We start from the raw sequence: 19682 nt of genomic DNA, 5'->3' as shown, positions 1-19682 counted from the left end.
CCACTAGATACTGGTAGTACCTACTCCATCCCAGATTTGACAACCCAGATCTATCCAGACACTACTAAATGCCCAATTAGTGCCGAATCTGCCTTGTCAAGAACCACTGGTCTAAGGTCTGGGGCTGTAGCTCAGTGGTAGAGCACTTGCCTTGCACATGTGAGACACTGGGTTTGATCCTCAGCACCACAGAAAAATAAATAAATAAAGATATTGTGTCCATCTACAACTAAAAAAGATATTAAAAAATTAAAAAAAGAACCACTGGTCTGGAGAGATCTAGATTAAATGTGGAGAGTAAATGAGAATAGAAGTTCTGCCAGTTCTTTTTTTGCTTGATATTATTTGACAAGCATTTACTTTTAAATGATAAAATAAAATGTTCAAAATGAAATGATAAGTAGTATGGGAAATAAAAGTGGTATTAAAAATAAGAGGAAAAATAAGTCCCCAATTTCCCCCTACTTCTCACATTTTTTGTTGTTGAATTAAATGTTATTTCATATTGCTTTTACAATGAATAAATGTTATGTCATTAATTGTATCATATAAAAGAAGTTAAAGCATGGCAGTGAGTAACTTGCTGACAATCTCTGCTAGCAAGACAAGACATAAGTATTTAAATAGTCTGCTGACTCCAGGGTTTACGCATTTTCCACTGTCCCATCCACATTGCTGTGTCAGGAGCACAGTGATCTTGCACCTTGGAGAGAACCTGGTGAGACCAGTGGCCCCAGGTGTCAGAGAGGTTCAAGTCAGGCTCCTGATCTGTCATTCGTTTTGTTCTGTTATTGACAGTGACCTTGGCGAGTTTTTCAACATCTCTGGGAACTTAACTGAAGTTCTTTTCAAATTTTTAAAAATTTGCTTTATTTTTTGATTGACACATCATGTGTATACATATATTTGTGAGATACAATGCGATGTTTTGATTTTTGTATATATTGGGTAGTAACAGTTTTTAAATCCTGTGATTTCCTCTTTTGGTAAGTAAAATTTGGCAAAGGAGAAGCATAAGCTAGTGACCAGATGACACACTTGTTGTCTATACAAACATTCCACCACACAGGGTGCTGGGGTGAGGAAGCAAAAGGGATCATGAGAATGGCTGAATGCGAATCGTGTCTTGTGCCCTGTAGTAGGGGGCGGTCTTCAACAACACAACCTCATTCAGTCAACCTCTCCTTGGTGCATTGCACAATTTATTTCTACAATTCCTTTAGGAAGCATTTGGCATCATTCTCTTTGATATTGGGGAGCTATGGGGTTTTCTCTGCTATTTTGGTTGAAGTAACATCTAGTGCTCAAGTGGGAAAATGATAAAGGTAAACATTAGCAAAAAGGAGGCAAAGGTCATTCAATGAGCTTCCTGAAAATAATGCTTAATTATTCATGAATTTTCCTAAGTCTTGTTTTCAAAATAGCCTTAATGATCTCACCTCTGAAACCTTTAACTGATTTAATTAATGATAAATATTGTCACTCAATGAAATATACTCTCACTAAAAAAGTGAATAAATATACTTTTTTATTTTTCTAGATTTGAAAATTGTGGAATTTTCATTGTAATGCTGGAAGTAATTTTGAAAACTTTGCTGAGGTCTACAGTAGTATTTGTCTTCTTGCTTTTGGCATTTGGACTCAGTTTTTATGTCCTTCTGAATTTACAGGTGAGATAGTTGTATCAGTAATTGACTTCATCACTGTGAATATTAGAAATATAGTTGTACTTAAATCTCGATTGCCTAGAAAATAAAAAAAAATTTTTTTCATCTCGATATATCTCTTCAATATTTATTGCAGTAAAAAGTAGAAAAAGAGATGTTTTCTATTATTAAAAAGTTTGCTTAAAATATACGATTTGTTTAAAATATACAATGATATGTGTACAAAAGATCTTTTTAATAATTTGTTATAGTTTACTATATTTCTTTTGACCGCATTTTAGTAGCTACTTGCCTATGACTTTTAAAAAAGTATTCTATGTTTTTGTCATCTTACTCTCTGGGAAATACATGTGCATTACACACATTCTGCATTTAATTTTGACCTTTCTGTCTTCTCTCAGGATGCCTTCAGCTCTCCATTGCTTTCCATAATCCAGACCTTCAGCATGATGCTAGGAGATATCAATTACCGAGATGCCTTCCTAGAACCGTTTTTGAGGAATGAATTGGCATATCCAGTTCTGTCCTTTGCCCAACTTATTGTCTTCACAATGTTTGTCCCAATTGTCCTCATGAATTTACTTGTAAGTAGTTTATCTTTGTATTTTCTCTGTGTTGATCATAATAATTATTCTTAGCTTCTTTGATGTCCCTCTCCTGGGGGGGGGATGGATGTATATAGCTTCATGTTGCTACAACAAATGCCTGAGGCAAGTAACTTACAAAGAGAATAACTTTACTTAGCTCCCAGTTCTGGAGATTCAAAGGCTTGGCATTGGTATTGGCTCAGTTCTGGTGTGGGCAGCAGAAGGTGGCATATAATGGTGGGAACACACATAGGAACAAAACAATAACGTCTCAAACTATAGCAGAGAGAGAGAAAGAGTATGGATGGGGTCCCACAATCCCTTTCAAGGGCATTCCCCAATGACCTAAGGACCTCCCCACCAGGCCTCACCTCTTTAAAGTTCACAGCATCTCTCTTAATACTTTCACCCTGGGGACCAGGCCTTTACATATGGATGTGTAGGGGTCCAAACCATAGCAATGGAAAAAGTGCTACTGCAAAATCTATTCATTCAGTTCATACATAGTGCCTGGGGTATACCAGGGACATCAAGAGGCTCAGGAGGGTGTGCATTCAGTTGACAAATAATTGCCAAGAATCTACTATATGCCAGGCACTGTTGCAGGTTCTTAAAAATAGTAGTGAACAAAATAGATCAATGTGATTACAAACCAGTCTGAAAGTAGGCAATAATGAATTAATATGCAAGATAATGTAATGGAGATGATAAATGGAGCAAAGAACTAGAAAGAGTAAGATAATGAAGGTGATGGTATGGGCTTCTTTGGAGTTGGGAAGGGTGTCAGAGACTAGGCAAAGACCTTTATAGAGTGTATTGTCTTTACCTGGACTTTCTCATTAACCAGAGATTCAAGTGGGGAAGAGACTCTCCTTTAGAGGCTGTTGGTTGCATTCAAATGCTACCTTTAACTAAGTCAAAGTCTAGACACTCAGCAGACAGCGGAGTGCTCTTCACATGGGATTTTCTGGAGAATTTTCTCAAATCAGGAGCATCTTTGCTGATGCAGACAAAAGTGCCTCCAGGTCCCAGGACCTTTGAAAATTCTAGTTGGCATGATGACGATTGTTTTGCCCTTATCTGTTTGTGCATATATGCATGCATTCTGCATGTTTTTTTTTTGGAGTCTGACTCTGTAACCCAGACTGTGTCAGGTAGTGTTTTGGGAAAGAAATAATGCAGACTCCTTAGTGTTTTGATTCACTTATCTGATACAACTCCAGAGAGTTTTTTTAATCCTTGAAAAATAAAGGCTAGTACTAGGAATCATAGAGAATGATACAAGCCTACATTCTCTTATAATGGCTTATGTCTGGGAAGATGATTATTCACAAGATAATTTGGGTTAGCAGTCGGCTTCACACAATGATGATGTACACACCCAGCTCCCACTGAGCATCTCTACCTGCATGTCCCAAGGAAAAATCAAACTCCACAGAGCCAAGACTGAAACCATCTTTCCTTCAAAATCTGTTACCGCTTCTCAGTAGCATCTCCTACTCGTCTTACATCATTGGAAGATATTCTTGACCGCCCCCACTTTCCCTCATTTCTTTCCATAGTTATTTGCCTCTTATGTCTACTCCAGCTGGCTTGCACCCTCATGGCTCTCTTCAAAATTGCTGCAGTAGTCTGGAGAGATTCTACCTAGTAACACTTCTCAAATCCTTCCTACACATTTTCTTTCTTTCTTTTTTAATTGTAAACAAATGGGATACATGTTGTTTCTCTGTTTGTACATGGAGTAAAGGCATACCATTTGTGTAATCATAAATTTACATAGGGTAATGTTGTTTGATTCATTCTGTTATTTTTTTCCTCCCCCCCACCCCTCCCACCCCTCTTTTCCCTCTATACAGTGCTTCCTTCCTCCATTCTTGCCACCCTCCTTAATCCTAACCCTAAATCTAACCCTAACCCTAATGCTAACCCCTCCCACCCCCCATTATATGTCCTCATCCGCTTATCAGCGAGATCATTTGTCTTCTGCTTTTTTGAGATTGGCTTATCTCACTTAGCATGATATTCTCCAGTTTCATCCATTTGCCTGCAAATGCCATAATTTTATCATTCTTTATGGTGGAGTAATATTCCATTGTATATATATACCATAGTTTCTTTATCCATTCATCAACTGAAGGGCATCTAGGTTGGTTCCACAATCTGGCTATTGTGAATTTAGCAGCTATGAACATTGATGTGGCTGTATCTCTGTAGTATGCTGATTTTAAGTCCTTTGGGTAGAGGCCAAGGAGTGGGATAGCTGGGTCAAATGGTGGTTCCATTCCAAGCTTTCTGAGGAATCTCCATATAGCTTTCAGAGTGGCTGCACTAATTTGCAACCCCACCAGCAATGTATGAATGTACCTTTCTCCCCACATCCTCGCCAACACCTATTGTTGCTTGTGTTCTTGATAATCGCCATTCTAATTGGAGTGAAATGAAATCTTGGGGTAGTTTTGATTTGCATTTCTCTTATTACTAGAGATGGTGAACATTTTTTCATATATCTGTTGAGTGTTGTACATCTTCTTCTGTGAAGTGTCTGTTCATTTCCTTAGCCCATTTGTTGACGGGATTATTTGTATTCTTGATGTAGAGTTTTTTGAGTTCTTTATATATACTGGAAATTAGCACTCTATCTGAAGTATGATTGGCAAAGATTTTCTCCCACTCTGTAGGCTCTTTCTCCTTCGCATTACTGATCATTTCCTTTGCTGAGAGAAAGCTTTTTAGTTTGAATCTATCCCAGTTATTATTTCTAGCTTTTATTTCTTATGCTATGGGGGTCCTGTTGAGGAAGTCTGATCCTAAGCCAACAAGTTGAAGATTTGGACCTAGTTTTTCTTCTATAAGATGCAGGGTCTCTGTTCTGATTCCAAGGTTCTTGGTCCTTTGAGTTGAGTTTTGTGCAGGGTGAGAGATAGGGGTTTAATTTCAATCTGTTGCATATGGTTTTCCAGTTTTCCCAGCACCATTTGTTGAGAGGCTATCTTTTCTCCATTGCACATTTTTGGCCCCTTTGTCTAATATGAGAAAATTGTATTTATTTGTGTTTGTGTCCATGTCCTCTATTCTGTACCATTGATCTACCTGTGTATTTTGATACCAATATCATGCTGTTTTTTGTTACTATTGCTTTGTAGTAGAGTTGAAGATCTGGTATTGCGATACCCCCTGCTTCACTCTTTCTGCTAAGGATTGCTTCAGCTATTCTGGATTTCTTATTCTTCCAGATGAATTTCATAATTGCTTGCTCTATTTCTGTAAGGTACATCATTGGAATTTTAATTGGAATTGCATTGAATATGTATAGCACTTTTGGTAGTATGGCCATTTTGACAATATTAGTTCTGCCTATCCAAGAACATGGGAGATCTTTCCATCTTGTAAGGTTTTCTTTAATTTCTTTCTTTAGTGTTCTGTAGTTCTCACTGTAGAGGTCTTTCACCTCTTTTGTGAGATTGATTCCCAAGTATTTTTTTTTTTTTGAGGCTATTGTGAATGGGGTAGTTTTCCTAACTTCTCTTTCTGGAGATTCATCACATGTATAAAAATGCATTAGATTTATGAGCATTGATCTTGTAACCTGCTACTTTACTGAATTCACTTATGAGTTCTAAGAGTTTTCTGGTGGAATTTCCAGGTTCCTCTAAATATATAACCATGTCATCAGTGAACAGGGATAGTTTGAGTTCTTCTTTTCCTATTCATATCCCTTTAATTTCTTTGGTTTGTCTAACTGCTCTGGCTAGAATCTCAAGCATGATGTTGAATAGAAGTGGTGAAAGAGGGTATCCCTGACTTGTTCCAGTTTTTAGGGGGCATGCTTTCAGTTTTTCACCATTTAGAATGATATTGGCTATGGGCTTAGCATAGATGGCCTTTATGATGTTAAGGAATGTTCCCACTATCCCTATTTTTTCTAGTGTTTTGAGCTTGAGGGGATGCTGTATTTTATTGAATGCTTTTTCTGCATCTATTGAAATAATCATGTGATTCTTGACTTTAAGTCTGTTGATATGGTGAATGGCATTTATTGATTTCTGGTTGTTGAACCAAACTTGCATCCCTGGGATAAAACCCACTTGATCGTGGTGCACTAGCTTTTTAATATATTTTTATATGCGATTTGCTAAAATTTTGTTGAGAATTTTTGCGTCAATGTTCATTAAGGATAGTGGTCTGAAATTTTCTTTCCTTTGAGGTGTCTCTGTCTGGTTTAGGTATCAGGGTGATATTGGCTTCATAGAATGAGTTTGGGAGGGTTCCCTCCTCTTCTATTTCATGGAATATTTTGAGGAATATTGGAATGAGCTCTTCTTTAAAGGTTTTGTAGAACTCGGCTGAGAACCCATCTGGTCCCCGACTTTTCTTTGTTGGTGGGCTTTTGATTACCTCTTCTATTTCATTGCTTGAAATTGATTTATTTAAGTTGTGTATGTCCTCCTGGTTCAGTTTAGGTTATTCATATGTCTCTAGAAACTTGTTCATTTCTTCAAGGTTTTCTCTTTTGTTGGAGTATAGATTTTCAAAATAGCTTCTAATTATGTTTTGTATTTCACTCGTGTCTGTTGTGATATTTCCTTGTTCATTCCGAATTTTAGTAATTTGAGTTTTCTCCCTCTTTCTCTTTGTTAGTGTGGCTAAGGGTTTATCAATTTTGTTTATTTTTTCAAAGAACCAACTATTTATTTTGTTAATTTTTCCGATTGTTTCTTTTGTTTCAATTTCATTGATTTTGGCTCTGATTTTAACTATTTCCTGTCTTCTACTACTTTTGGTATTGGTCTGCTCTTCTTTTTCTAGGACTTTGAGCTGTAGTGTTAAGTCGTTCATTTGTTGATTTTTACTTCTTTTTTGAATGCGCCCCATGAAATAAATCTTCCTCTAAGTACTGCTTTCATAGTGTCACAGAGATTTTGATATGATGTGTCTTTGTTCTCGTTTACCTCTAAGAATTTTTTTGTTTCCCTCCTGATGTCTTCTGTTATCCATTCATCATATAATAGCGTATTATTTAATCTCCAGGTGTTGGAGAAGTTTCTCTTTTTTATTCTGTCATTTATTTCTAATTTCAATCCATTATGATCTGATAACATAAGGGGTAGTATCTCTATCTTCTTGTATTCGCTAACAGTAGCTTTGTGGCATAAAATATGGTCTATTTTAGAGAAGGATCCATGTGCTGCTGAGAAGAAAGTGTATTTGTTCTTTGTTGGATGGTATATGTCCATTGAGACTAAATTGTTGATTGTGTTATTAAGATCTATGGTTTCTTTATTTAATTTTTGTTTGGAAAATGTATCCAGTGGTGAGAGAGGTGTGTTAAAATCACCTAGTATTATTGTGTTGTGGTCTATTTGATTTCTGGAATTGAGAAGGATTTGTTTGACGTACGTGGAGAGCCAATGTTTGGGGCATAGATATTTATGATTGTTATGTCTTGCTGATTTATGCTTCCCTTAAGCAGTATGAAATGTCCTTCTTTATCCCTTCTGACTAGTTTTGGCTTGAAGTCCACATTATCTGAAATGAGGATGGATACTTCAGCTTTTTTGCTGTGTCCATGTGCATGATATGTTTTTTCCCATCCTTTCACCTTTAGTCTCTGGGTATCTCTTTCTATGAGATGAGTCTATTGCAGGCAACATATTGTTGGATTTTTCTTTTTAATTCAATCTGCTAGTCTGTGTCTTTTGATTGATGAGTTCAGGCCATTAACATTCAGGGTTATTATTGTGATATGATTTGTATTCCCAGTTATTTGACTCATTTTTTGTTTTTTGACATGATTTGGTTTCTCCTTTATTTGGCTATTCCTTTAGGCTAGTTCCTCCCATTGCTGATTTGCATTGTTACTTTTCATCTCTTCCTCATGGAATATTTTGCTGAGAATGTTCTGTAATGCTGGCTTTCTTTTTGTAAATTCTTTTAGCTTTAGTTTATCATGGAAGGTTTTTATTTTGTCGTCAAATCTGAATGTAAGTTTTGCTGGGTATAAGATTCTTGATTCCGTTTTCTTTCAGGGCTTGGTAAATGTTGTTCCAGGCCCTTCTAGTTTTTAGGGTCTGGATTGAAAAATCTGCTGATATCCGTATTGGTTTCCCCCTGAATGTAATTTGATTCTTTTCTCTCGCGGCCTTTAAAATTCTGTCTTTATTTTGTATGTTAGGTAATTTCATTATAATGTGCCTTGGTGTGGGTCTGTTGTAATTTTGTATATATGGAGTCCTATAAGCCTCTTGTACCTGGTTTTCCATTTCATTCTTCAGATTTGGGAAATTTTCTGATATTATTTCATTGAATAGATTGTTCGTTCCTTTGGTTTGTTTCTCTAAGCCTTCCTCAATCCCAATAATTCTTAAATTTGGCCTTTTCATGATATCCCATAATTCTTTTAGATTCTGTTCATGATTTCTTACCATCCTTTCGGTTTGGTCAACTTTGTTTTCAAGATTAAATATTTTGTCTTCAATATTTGAGGTTCTGTCTTCCAGGTGTTCTATCCTATTGGTTATGCTTTCTATGGAGTTTTTAACTTGGTTTATTGTTTCCTTCATTTCAAGGATCTGTTTGTTTTTTTTTTTTTCAGTATCTCTAACTGTTTATTGAAATGATCTCTTGCTTCCTGTATTTGCTCTTTTAACTGTTGATTGGTGCTATCATTTAATGCCTGCATTTGCTCTTTCATCTCCTCCTTCAATGCCTGCATTTGCTCTTTCATCTCCTTGTTTGCTTCCCTGATTGTTTTAATTATGTACATTCTGAACTCCTTTCTGACATTTCTTCTGCTGTGCTGTCATTGGGTTTTATTGATATAGTATCTATGTTTGTTTGGGACATTTTCTTCCCTTGTGTTCTCATATTGGTCAGATATCAGTGGGACTCTGAGATATTGCGGATTTCTTCTTTGGCTTATAGTGTCCCTGTAGATTTCCAGTATATCATCTCCCAGCCTTCAGTAGCCTGAAGTCTTGGAGGAACTTGATAATGCAGTGCTTCAGAAGAGAGCTGCCCCTAGCCTGCTACTGGTTCCAGGGCTGGGGGCTGGCTCTGTGCGGAAAAGCTCTCACTGAGCGGCCTGTTCCATGAAGCTGGCTGTGGGTCGAGCCTGCTGCTGGAGGGCGCAAGGCTGCTTGGGGAAGACTCAAGCTGCCCTGCCCTGCTCCGAGAAGCTGCCCCTGTCCGGGCTTGCCACCCGGGCCAAGCTTCACCTGGTGGGAGAGACTTACCCTGTGGCTCTATGTTAATCCGATTCTCTCAATGCCTCCCCTTCTTGAATCCTCAGTTGTCGAGCGATGGGAGATGCAGTCACCCTCTAGTGTGCCATCTTGAATCGCCCCCTACACATTTTCACTACAGAGATGGCTAATGAAAACCTGCCAGGTGCTCACCTATTTTTTTTTTTTTTTTTCATTATTGGGGTTGAACTCAGGGGCTTTTAACTACTGAGCTGCATCCCCCATCCTTTTTTAAAATTTTATTTAGAGACAGGGACTCACTGATTTGCTTAGGACCTCGCTAAGTTGCTGAGGCTGGTTTTGAATCTGCCATCCTTCTACCTCAACCTTGAGCCACTGGGATTACCGGCCTGTACCACTATGTCTGGCAGTCTCTGTGATCTTGATATTACTCAGATCTTACCCAAAGTCTCACCTTTTCCAGGAGTGTGCCGGCTTTCCTTCATGCTTCCTGGACTCTGCACAGGCTCTTTCTTTTGCCTGGAAAACTATCCCACCATGTGTTAACTCTAAACTTTCAAAACTCAGCTTAAGTGTCATCTCTTCTGGGCAGAGTTCCTTAACCAATGCCTTCACCTCCCATTACTTTAATCAGAATTGGCTGCTGCCTCTTCAAGTTATCATGGTTTGGAGGATACAAATCACAGATAATAAAATCTACATTCTTGGGGTTTGGGGAAGATTAAATTATCTAACACAAAACACTTAAAATGGTACTTGGCACATGATCCAATGAATGATAACTATTAAAGGTTGATAATTGATCTGTTTTATGTATCCTAAGCTGAAATGTGTTCAGAGCCCAGGCAAGCATCTTAAATGTGTGAAGAGGAAAATATGAGATGATTGGTTTTGATTTGGGTTGCTGTAACTTGGGGAGAACCCCCATCTAAAGACTTGCTAATTTAAAATGAAAATCATGACAAATAAAACCCATTTGCTGAGCATGTATTGTTCTCAGTGCCAGTTTGCCACTTCTAGAATATATTCTCACACTGTTCATTCATTGAGCAAAAGTTTTGTATACTATGTGCACAGTATACGAAACAGCGGACATATAGCAATGAGCCGGCAGACAGAACTCTTTCCTGGATTCATGGCTTTGATCTCCCTGAGAGCAGTCATTGGCTTTTCCTCTGTGGTGCAGCTTCCAGGATGCCAACTCAGCAGAGACAGGGAATAAAAAAATAAATAAATAATGAGCCAATTTAATTAGATTGAATAGATCTGAACCAACAGCTTCTCCTCACCTGATTCTATCTAGTCATGGATTTCTAGAAGGATTCCTCACCAGAGTTTTACCTACCACTGAATTGTACCTTCTTCTGCAAACATGTGTGAGATATAAACTCTTATTCCCTCAGGTTAATATTTGAACTTTTCCATGTTGTCAAGTCACTTTTATATGCCTTAGTTACTCAATTCCTGGAGTTTCTCACCATATTGCATGGCCACCCCCAGTTGCATTTGATATCACATCCCCCCTGTCCTCTCCAAAAAGAACATATTTTTATCTTAAAATGGGTTGCATATTAATCTGTATGTCTTAAGCTTTTATGATAATAGTTAAGATCATTGTACTGAAGACAGCATTTGGCACATGATAAACATACACTGAATTCTGAACATGATTTCAAAGGTCTATGGGGTTTGTAGTTCTCTGTAAGGCATATTAGCAAAGCATTACACAACCATTGCTAGTAGATCACATGCCCACTCCTCCACTTTGGACAGAGAGACCTTACTGAGTGGTTATACCCTGCAAGGGTTAAATGTTGACACCTCATCAGCGAGGTGACAGTCTTAGACAGGGCCCTTGGGAGGTGATTAGCACATGATGGTGAGTCCTCATGAATAGGACTTGTACCTGCATTAAAAGGATGTGAGAAGTTTGTTGGACTCTTTTGCCCCCTACCATGTGAGAACACATAGAACCCATTCTGTGAGGAATGACTGCATCACTTAGTGCTTTCATTCTGGAGATTTCCCAACCTCTAGAACTGTGATCATTTTATGCTGTTTCTAATATACTCAGCCTGAGGTATTCGGCTGTAGAAGCCTGAATAGACTAAAACAGACCTGAAGTGCATTTTTAGTTGTGCCATGTTTAAATTTTGTGTTGTACTTCAGATCGGTTTGGCAGTTGGTGACATTGCTGAGGTACAGAAACACGCATCATTAAAGAGGATTGCTATGCAGGTAAGTATTATATTTATTTATATATTTATTGAAATGCACAGCGTCAAAACTATTTGCAATAAGAATAGCAGTTTTTTTAATATTCATATTTATTATGGCTATTTTCTCAATACTGAGGATTTATATCCTATGTCTCCTTACATGTTCTCTGGCAAACTTGCTGTAGTCAAAGTTACTGAGAATGATGAAAAATGTCCTAGAACAATCTAAGCAGAGAAATGTAGACACTACCTGGACCTCTTTATGACAACACATGACCAAAAATGTAGCTAGTAGCTAGACCAAGAACATCACTGGTGTGAGGTGTTATGTATTATCACAGCCCATGCATTCAAAGGAGCTCCTGATTTTTTAGTATGGAATCATGGGGTCCCCAGGCCTGTTTTATATTTAAGTTTTAACTATATCCATGAGACTTTTGTCCTTATGATATCCTGTCATTTTTCTAGATAATTTGCTGTAAATTTTGCTGTTATCAAGGCTTTTGCATAGGTCCTTGACTACTGAATCTTGTGAGGTAGTTTCCTATCAGAGAACACAGTTATTTCTATGCTCTTTATTGTATTATCTTTAAATTTCAAATTGGAATGCAGAATATCAGATGATTCGTAGAATGTATGCATTTAGAAACTTACGCCAGTTCAAGAAAGAAAAACCCATGCTAAAATATAACTTTATTCAAAAAACAATGTTCCAGCACATGGTATGTATACTGTACAGTACAACTTAGTGTGAGAACTCAGAGGAAATAAAGGGATGTGATCTATGACTTTATTAAGATGTGCCTACTTATCATACCAACTGCACATTCAAAGAATGAAAGATTAAAACTCAACTGAGAACTATTCTTAAACTTTATGCTGTATGACTTAGCTGTGTATTGTACAGAGAGTATGGGACATCTAGAGAACAAAAATATATGAATTAAATGGTTATCGGGTACAGAAAATAAATGCAAAACAATTAAGGGAAATTACATAGAAGAAGTGGGATGAATGAGCATCGAGAGCTGGTGGGCTTTTAAAGGGCAGTGAGATAGTTCCATGTCACTGCCCGCGGCAACAATTCTGCGGATATTTGTTACTGCCTGCAGCAACAATTGCGCAGGTATTTATCGGAGGTGGACTAGAAATAAACTACTTCTATTTCTGTGCTGCTTCCTTGCTTGCTTGCTTTTTTAGAGGAAGAGAGTCTTCTTTGAGAGGAAGAGAGACTTTGCTTAGAGGAAGAGAGACTTTGCTTAAAGGAAGAAAGACTTTGCTTATAGAGAAAGTTTTAGAGAAAGAGAGGCTTGCTACGCTTATCAGAGATCTATTTCTTCTTAGAGTTCTGCTGCTTCCTCTTAGAGGTGGGTCCTGCATCCTGTGAACTAGGTGCTATCTATCTGTGATCTAGACCTAGAGGTGTGTTTTCAGTTCTCTGCTCTACGATCTGCCTTCTGCTTCTGCCGCTGCCTGCTGCTTACTGCTTGCTGCTACTTCTCTCTGCTTGCTGCTGCTTCTTGCCTTCTGCCTTATATTCTCTCCAGGAGGCGGAGGGCGGGGCCACGCCAGTTGAGATCAGGCGAGGAGCCAGCTGCCCTATCACCGGCAAAGGTTAAAACGAGCAGGCCTGAGCAGGAGCACTTGGGAACCCCTGTGCACTCGTTGTGTGCATGGGCTTAATTGAATATGGCCAATGATAAATCACCTGGGTGTGCTTATATTAATCAGCCTCCTCGCTGCTGATGTGATCAAAACAACCTCCGGCTGGCCGCCAGGTGCCATCTCTGCGCAGCCCACATGGCACAGCCCCCAACAGTTCCAGAAAGGAGAAATGCAGGGGAACAAAGGCCCAAGGCATAACTAGGGGAAGTGGGTGAGGTGCTGTTATGAGGCCTCCTTGCCTGAAGTGTGGTTCATGTGAGAGGGTAATAAGGTTGTTCTAGCTGATAAGGGCTTTGTTCCAAAACAGCAAAGAAAAACCTTCACTTTGCAGTAAAAGGCAGAAAATGACAAAGTACTTTGAGTTATCCTGTTAATGAGTAGAGTTATTATCAGTCCTCACAAAATGAAAATGGTACTTAAGATGATCTGCTTGTTATGTTGGCTTAGTGGGGAAAGATTGGAACAAGAGAGAGTTAACGGTAGGTTATGACTCTAAGGAGGATGGAGTTCAGGGCTCCAGGTAGGTGGATAGGAGAAAAACTCCAGCAGTGGCTCTTAACTGCCCTAAGAGTGCTTTAAAACACCTGGGGAAATAAATAAAAAGAATAGTGTAGACAAAAGCACTAGATAAAATGTTCTAGGAAAGCCCACTAAAGTCCCATGATAGGAGAGCGGAGTTGAAAAGCGTGAGGTATTTATTCTGGTCCCTGAAACCAAACAGCACAAAGCCTCAGACCTTGTTTGTTCTTTGTTTTGGATCAAGAACAGCATTGACTAGAAAGCTAGGATGCCCTTTTCTTCTTTCCCCTGAGTTATTTTAAAGCGATTTTTTACATCAGTTGTGAAACCTCTGTTTGCAACCCCTCCAGGACCATGTTTGAGAAAGGCTATCTGGTAGCTCCTATATATGAACAGGTTTGGACACACCATGTTGGCAGACTTGGGGCTTGAATAAATTGACTTCAAGTAAATAAATAATAGCATGTAACCTCTAAAAAATAAATATGGCAAGGGGTAAGGAATATTACCCTAAAGACCCAAGGGGACAAAAGGAACTCAGAAAAGTATTATAGAAAAATCAAAGAAAATATCTAACTGGTAGTGCTAGCAAAGTACAAGAAAACATAGTTTTTCTTGAAGATGAAACTAACATACAGGAAGTTAGGGGTGATAAGCACTATAAAAATAGCAGGGAGCCAGACAGTGAGTGTCTTGTGGGAGGCCGTGGAGGCTACAGCTTCAAGCCATATGGTCAGGGAAGTTCTTACCATCTCATCATTTATGACTATCAATCACCTAAATATCCAGGTATTGAAAAACATATGGTCATAGATTAGAAAGCGAATCTCACTGTATGGAAATTACAAAAAATATTTCTAAGCAACTGACGCAAAGGATTATAAAAAAGTGTGAAAGATAAACTTGGCCAACACAAAAGGAAAGTTTAAAAATAAAAGAATTAAACTAAATGAAAACTCAAAGCAGGAGCATTAGGTGAGATAAAATATTATACCTTCCCAAGTAGAAATTTATTCACTATACCATTTGCACCTGAGAGCATAGCATAAAAATTCACCAAATCCTCTTAGACATCCTAGTTCTATTTTTTTTTTTTTAACTGCTTACCTTTTGCTCCTCCAGTTAGGCACTCCTTCCTCTCCCTTCTACATTCATATCATTCCACTCTCCAGCTGTGACATTTGGCATTATTGTAATGTCCCAAGAGTACAGACTGTCTGTTTCTTCTTTATCTCTCCAATGTTGACACAGTCCCTGAAAACTAAATGCCTGCTGACCTAAATGGGATTATTCCCTTAACAGCCTGTCCCCGCCCCAGCAGATTGCTTCCCTTTTCCTGTGGGTGGATGAGGGAGGGGAAAAGGTGGGGGAACTTGACTGAGTGAGGGACTGAGAGTCCTAGCCAGCCCAGCTTCTGTGCATAAATAAGGACACAGGAATCAATCTTCATTTTGCCATCTTCATGATTACTTCTGTGCAGTATAAGACTTCCAGATATTAATTAATAATTCTATCAATAAATCCAAAATACACTTTAGGTGGAACTTCACACCAGCTTAGAGAAGAAGCTACCACTCTGGTTCTTACATAAAGTAGATCAGAAGTCCATCATCGTGTATCCCAACAGGCCCAGGCATGGCAGGATTTTGGTAAGTACACTTGACCAATAGCAGCATAAGCAACATGGTGCTTCTTTCCTTGTGTTATCCCACCACTGCCCTGTTATGGGCTCTGATTCTGCTCTGCTTGTGAGAAAGAAGTAGTTGTAGGGTTGTTTATTATTATTACTAAAATAATTGATTAACACAATGTGAAAATGACAGTCATTGGGCAAGGAAACTTCTGTTTTCTTCCAGATGGCTCATCTACAGCATCCAAATTAAATATGCCCATGTACCTGGGAGAGCAGACAGGTGGTAGACCAGTGGTAACCTTTCAGTGTCTTGTTTTTTACATTACAGGTGTACCTTATTTCTTTTTCCTGTCACTTCCCACTTAGATTTATGTGTAGATATATGTACATGTATATATGTGCATGTACGTCTATACATAGAGCACATGATAAAGAACACACATAAGCACTCACAAATACACATACATGGAGAAAGTCCACTATAGAAATTATACAAAATGATCAAAGATCAAGCAAGACCATCACCTTTAATGGAAAAGGGAGTACCAAGAGTCAGAGGTTCTGGATACTAATCCTGACCATGCTGGGTTCTCCCATCTCTATAACTGTTCTTCCTTAGTTCTTTGCAGTTATTTTTTCTTTGTATAGTCCTAAAATGATAAAACTTGATATAAGAATTATCTAACCTTTATTCACACTATCTCCCATCCTGTTTCACTCAAGTGAATTGCAATTGCAATCTAAACACTAAATCCAGTACTTCATTTCTTCCACTGAAAGCATGCCTTTGAGTTCCAGGGCTGTATTCAGCTGATTACTTGACATTACCACTGCGTGTCATGAAGCTACTTCAAATTCAGCATTACAAAACCAACCTTCACTCCTCCATGTCTCACCCCCTCTTCACATCACCTATAGAAAGACAGTGAAAAAGTTCTAATCCTCCTCTAAAGGTCTTCATTGCAATTTACATCAACACTATTCCCTTATCCATGCAGATGTCATCCTGACATCTCCCCTCCCTCCTCTTCTCCTTTCAAGTCCATCCCTACATTTGGTACCTTTGATTTTCTGGGAGGCCTGTGCAAGTAGCCAAGTTCTCTTACCTGGACTCTTAAAATGATCTTGTTCTTGGCCATTTCACATTGGCCCTTAACCCTCTCCTGTCCAGTCCACTCATGGATTAAAGGACACTAAGCTGAGGGTATGACTCAGTGGTAGGGCACTTGCCTGGCTGCACAAGGCCTGGGTTTAATCCTCCCCCCAATAAAAAGAGGACACTAAATTAAAACAAAGTTCATTAAAATTATATTTCAGAGATTTTCCTAAGTGAAATTCATTCATTAGTTCAGTCATGTCAGATAATGTTGCAGAGCAGTTTTAAAGAATTGTCAAATCTTGGATGGAATATCACCACCCATAATGGGCATTATTTCATGAGAATTTATTAAATGATTCAGTTCAGCCCTTTCCTAAACACTTATCTACCCCGTTTTATGCCTTCTTATTGTTTGCACAAGTTTTACTTACTTTTTATATGACTTCATTTTATAACTTTGTACAGGGCTGTTTCTCACAGTAGACAGTGAGCTCTCTGAGGTCCACAGCTGTGACTTATGAACAGATGCACTTAGTGAACCTGGTTCAGTGGCTGACTATTGGTGTGTGCATAGGAAAGAGTTCCTGAAATAAATTCAACCTGAGTAACTATTATGTTTTATCCAACAGCGTTTATTTCATTACCTCTTTGGTACCCAGGAAATAAGACAAGAAATATCAAATACTGATACATGTTTAGAAATAGAAATATTGAAACAGAAATACCGGTATGTATTTTTTCCTTCTACCTATATTTGAGAATTTAAAACTCTGAAATAATAATGTATAGTATATAGTTATATTGCATATTGGTCTTTATTTCCTATATGAAGACATGCTTTGTTGACTGATATAGATGGAGTATTGAGGATCATGAGACTTTTTTTTTAAGACCCTGAAACTTATTTAGCACTCTTCACCAATCAGTTTGCCTTCTAAGAAATAAGTGAATAAAAATTAAAATGGTGTTTTCCTTACACTTGGGGGCAGTGTTATAAACTGCATTCACCATGAGCTATCTGAATTCATAAAGCAAAGCTCTGAAAACCTTTGAGGATCTGTGGAGTAGCTGTGTAGTGGACAGTAGGTAAGCATGAGGGTTTTAGCATTAGTTTACCTTTTTAAACCTCTACTTAACTTTTTGTTAAGATGTCAGGATGACATCTGGATTACTGGCCTGCATAGGTAGAGGAATAGTGTTGATGTAAATTGCAATGAAGACCTTTAGAGGAGGATTAGAACTTTTTCACTGTGTGTGTATGGTGCTGGGGATTGAACCCAGGGCCTTGTGCATGGGAGGCAAGCACTCTACCAACTGAGCTTTATCCCCAGCCCTACTTAACTATTTACTAGCTCTGTGTCCCTGGAAAACTTGCTTAACCTTTCTGTGCAATAGTTGCTTGTCTGTAAGCTTGGAACAACAACAACAACAACAACTGGCCATGAACTAATCTTGTACTTTGGGAAAATCACTGAAACTTCAATGCAATGTATTCCTTGGGAGTATTGTGACTACCAGAAAGCTGTTATTATCTGTGCCCAGTTAATTTAGAACATTGTGGAATGTTCTACCATACCTCCTATACTCAGAAAAGTTCAAAGAAGAGCTGACAATAAACTCATGAAACATGTGTGTTCTTTTAGGCTGAAGGACCTCTCTTCTCTCTTGGAGAAACAGCATGAGCTCATTAAACTCATCATTCAGAAGATGGAGATCATCTCTGAGACTGAAGATGAGGATAACCATTGTTCGTTTCAAGACAGGTTCAAAAAAGAGCGGTTGGAACAAATGAATAGCAAATGGAATTCCGTGCTGAAAGCAGTCAAGACAAAAACACAGTGCCCAAAGCGTTAGTCTCCCAGACACCGAACAGGGCTTCTTACAGGGGGTGCATGAGTTATTGCATCTAAGTTCACCTAAAAAGAATGAGGAAGGAGCAGAGATCTAATTGATGCCACTACATGGGAAACAGTGGTTCCTGCATTCTCTGTCAAAGTCAATTATTTCTTTCTATTCATGTTTTCTGCCAATCACTAGGAATTGAGAATATTCTGGCAGATATGATCAAGTTGGGTTTTAATGAAAGGCAATATCATCATTTGAATGCATACAAAACTTACTTGCTAGAACACACATGTTTAAGGATAAAGGAGTAATAAATGTTAAGTATTAAGCTAGGATGCAAATATCAATACTGGATTCCTGCTTGATAATTATATAAAATAACTTAGATAATAGTCCCAAGTGCTAGATTGAATTCTACCCTGTGGAAAGCTTTTCTGTGTTTCAAGAACCTGTGGGTGGCACCCTGTGTACTGTCTGTTCCTACTGTGATAAACAGCCCAACCCTTCTTGCTGGACCCAGATCATTCTGTGTTACCTTGAGTCATGTATTTGAAGTCCAAATTAGCAGACATGATATGCAATATGTGTTATTTCTGTATATTTCATTTGTCAATGATCACAATAAATGTAAAACCTGTGTAGTCATTCTTCAGCAATTATGGTACAAACTTTTTATTGCATTTAGTTTTTTGAGAATTGCAAAAATGCTTCCATCACATATGCCCTTTCTTCTTCTGATGAACACAGGATGAATTAAACACACACTTCATCACTGATTTCTAACTACACTCTATTCTACCCAGCCTGTCCTTTCTCCAACACTTTTATATCTCAACTTAGGTAGCATCTGTACTTCAAAATTATCCCTTGAGGTCCCCTCTGATTATGTTCCCTGCCTCCTCTGAACTGCTATATGCTGCATTTCTCCTCTGCCCTTTGACCTATTTGGTGACCGTGATTTGCTTCACCTCTGTTCCCCACCAGGAGGTAGGCTCCCTGAAGCTCACAGTTCATGTCACTGCCAGTCTCAAGTGATAAAAAGAATTACATTATACCTTATTTCATGTTTTTCATCCTTTGTAGCTCCTGGCACAGTACGGTGTACATAATAGATGCTCAACAAGTACACATATGTAAATCAAATAAAAATCAGTGAAAATGATAAATATTATAGATCTGAAAGAGACTGCAAGGAAACTCCCTCATAAAAGTATGTTAGTGTCTTTATTCTATTGATTGGTGT

At 38.3% G+C, this 19682-nt stretch overlaps 1 protein-coding gene across 1 annotated transcript in view; it reads left to right on the top strand.

Moving 5' to 3' along the window:
- TRPA1 (transient receptor potential cation channel subfamily A member 1) overlaps window positions 1-19066 on the top strand; it is a 57655-nt gene extending 38589 nt beyond the window's left edge. The window contains exons 22-27 of the mRNA XM_079155291.1: window positions 1541-1670; window positions 2069-2251; window positions 11629-11697; window positions 15401-15511; window positions 17224-17321; window positions 18238-19066. Coding sequence (XP_079011417.1) covers window positions 1541-1670; window positions 2069-2251; window positions 11629-11697; window positions 15401-15511; window positions 17224-17321; window positions 18238-18448 — 802 coding nt within the window. The 3' untranslated portion in view covers window positions 18449-19066. The remainder of the gene's footprint in view (window positions 1-1540; window positions 1671-2068; window positions 2252-11628; window positions 11698-15400; window positions 15512-17223; window positions 17322-18237) is intronic.
- The last annotated feature ends 616 nt before the right edge of the window (window positions 19067-19682 follow it).

This window comes from Sciurus vulgaris, assembly GCF_902686455.1.
Source record: "Sciurus vulgaris genome assembly, chromosome: 1".
Taxonomy (NCBI): Eukaryota; Metazoa; Chordata; class Mammalia; order Rodentia; family Sciuridae; genus Sciurus; species Sciurus vulgaris.
The sequence above is the reverse complement of the archived record's forward strand: the minus strand, read 5'-3'. Positions and strand labels throughout refer to the sequence as shown.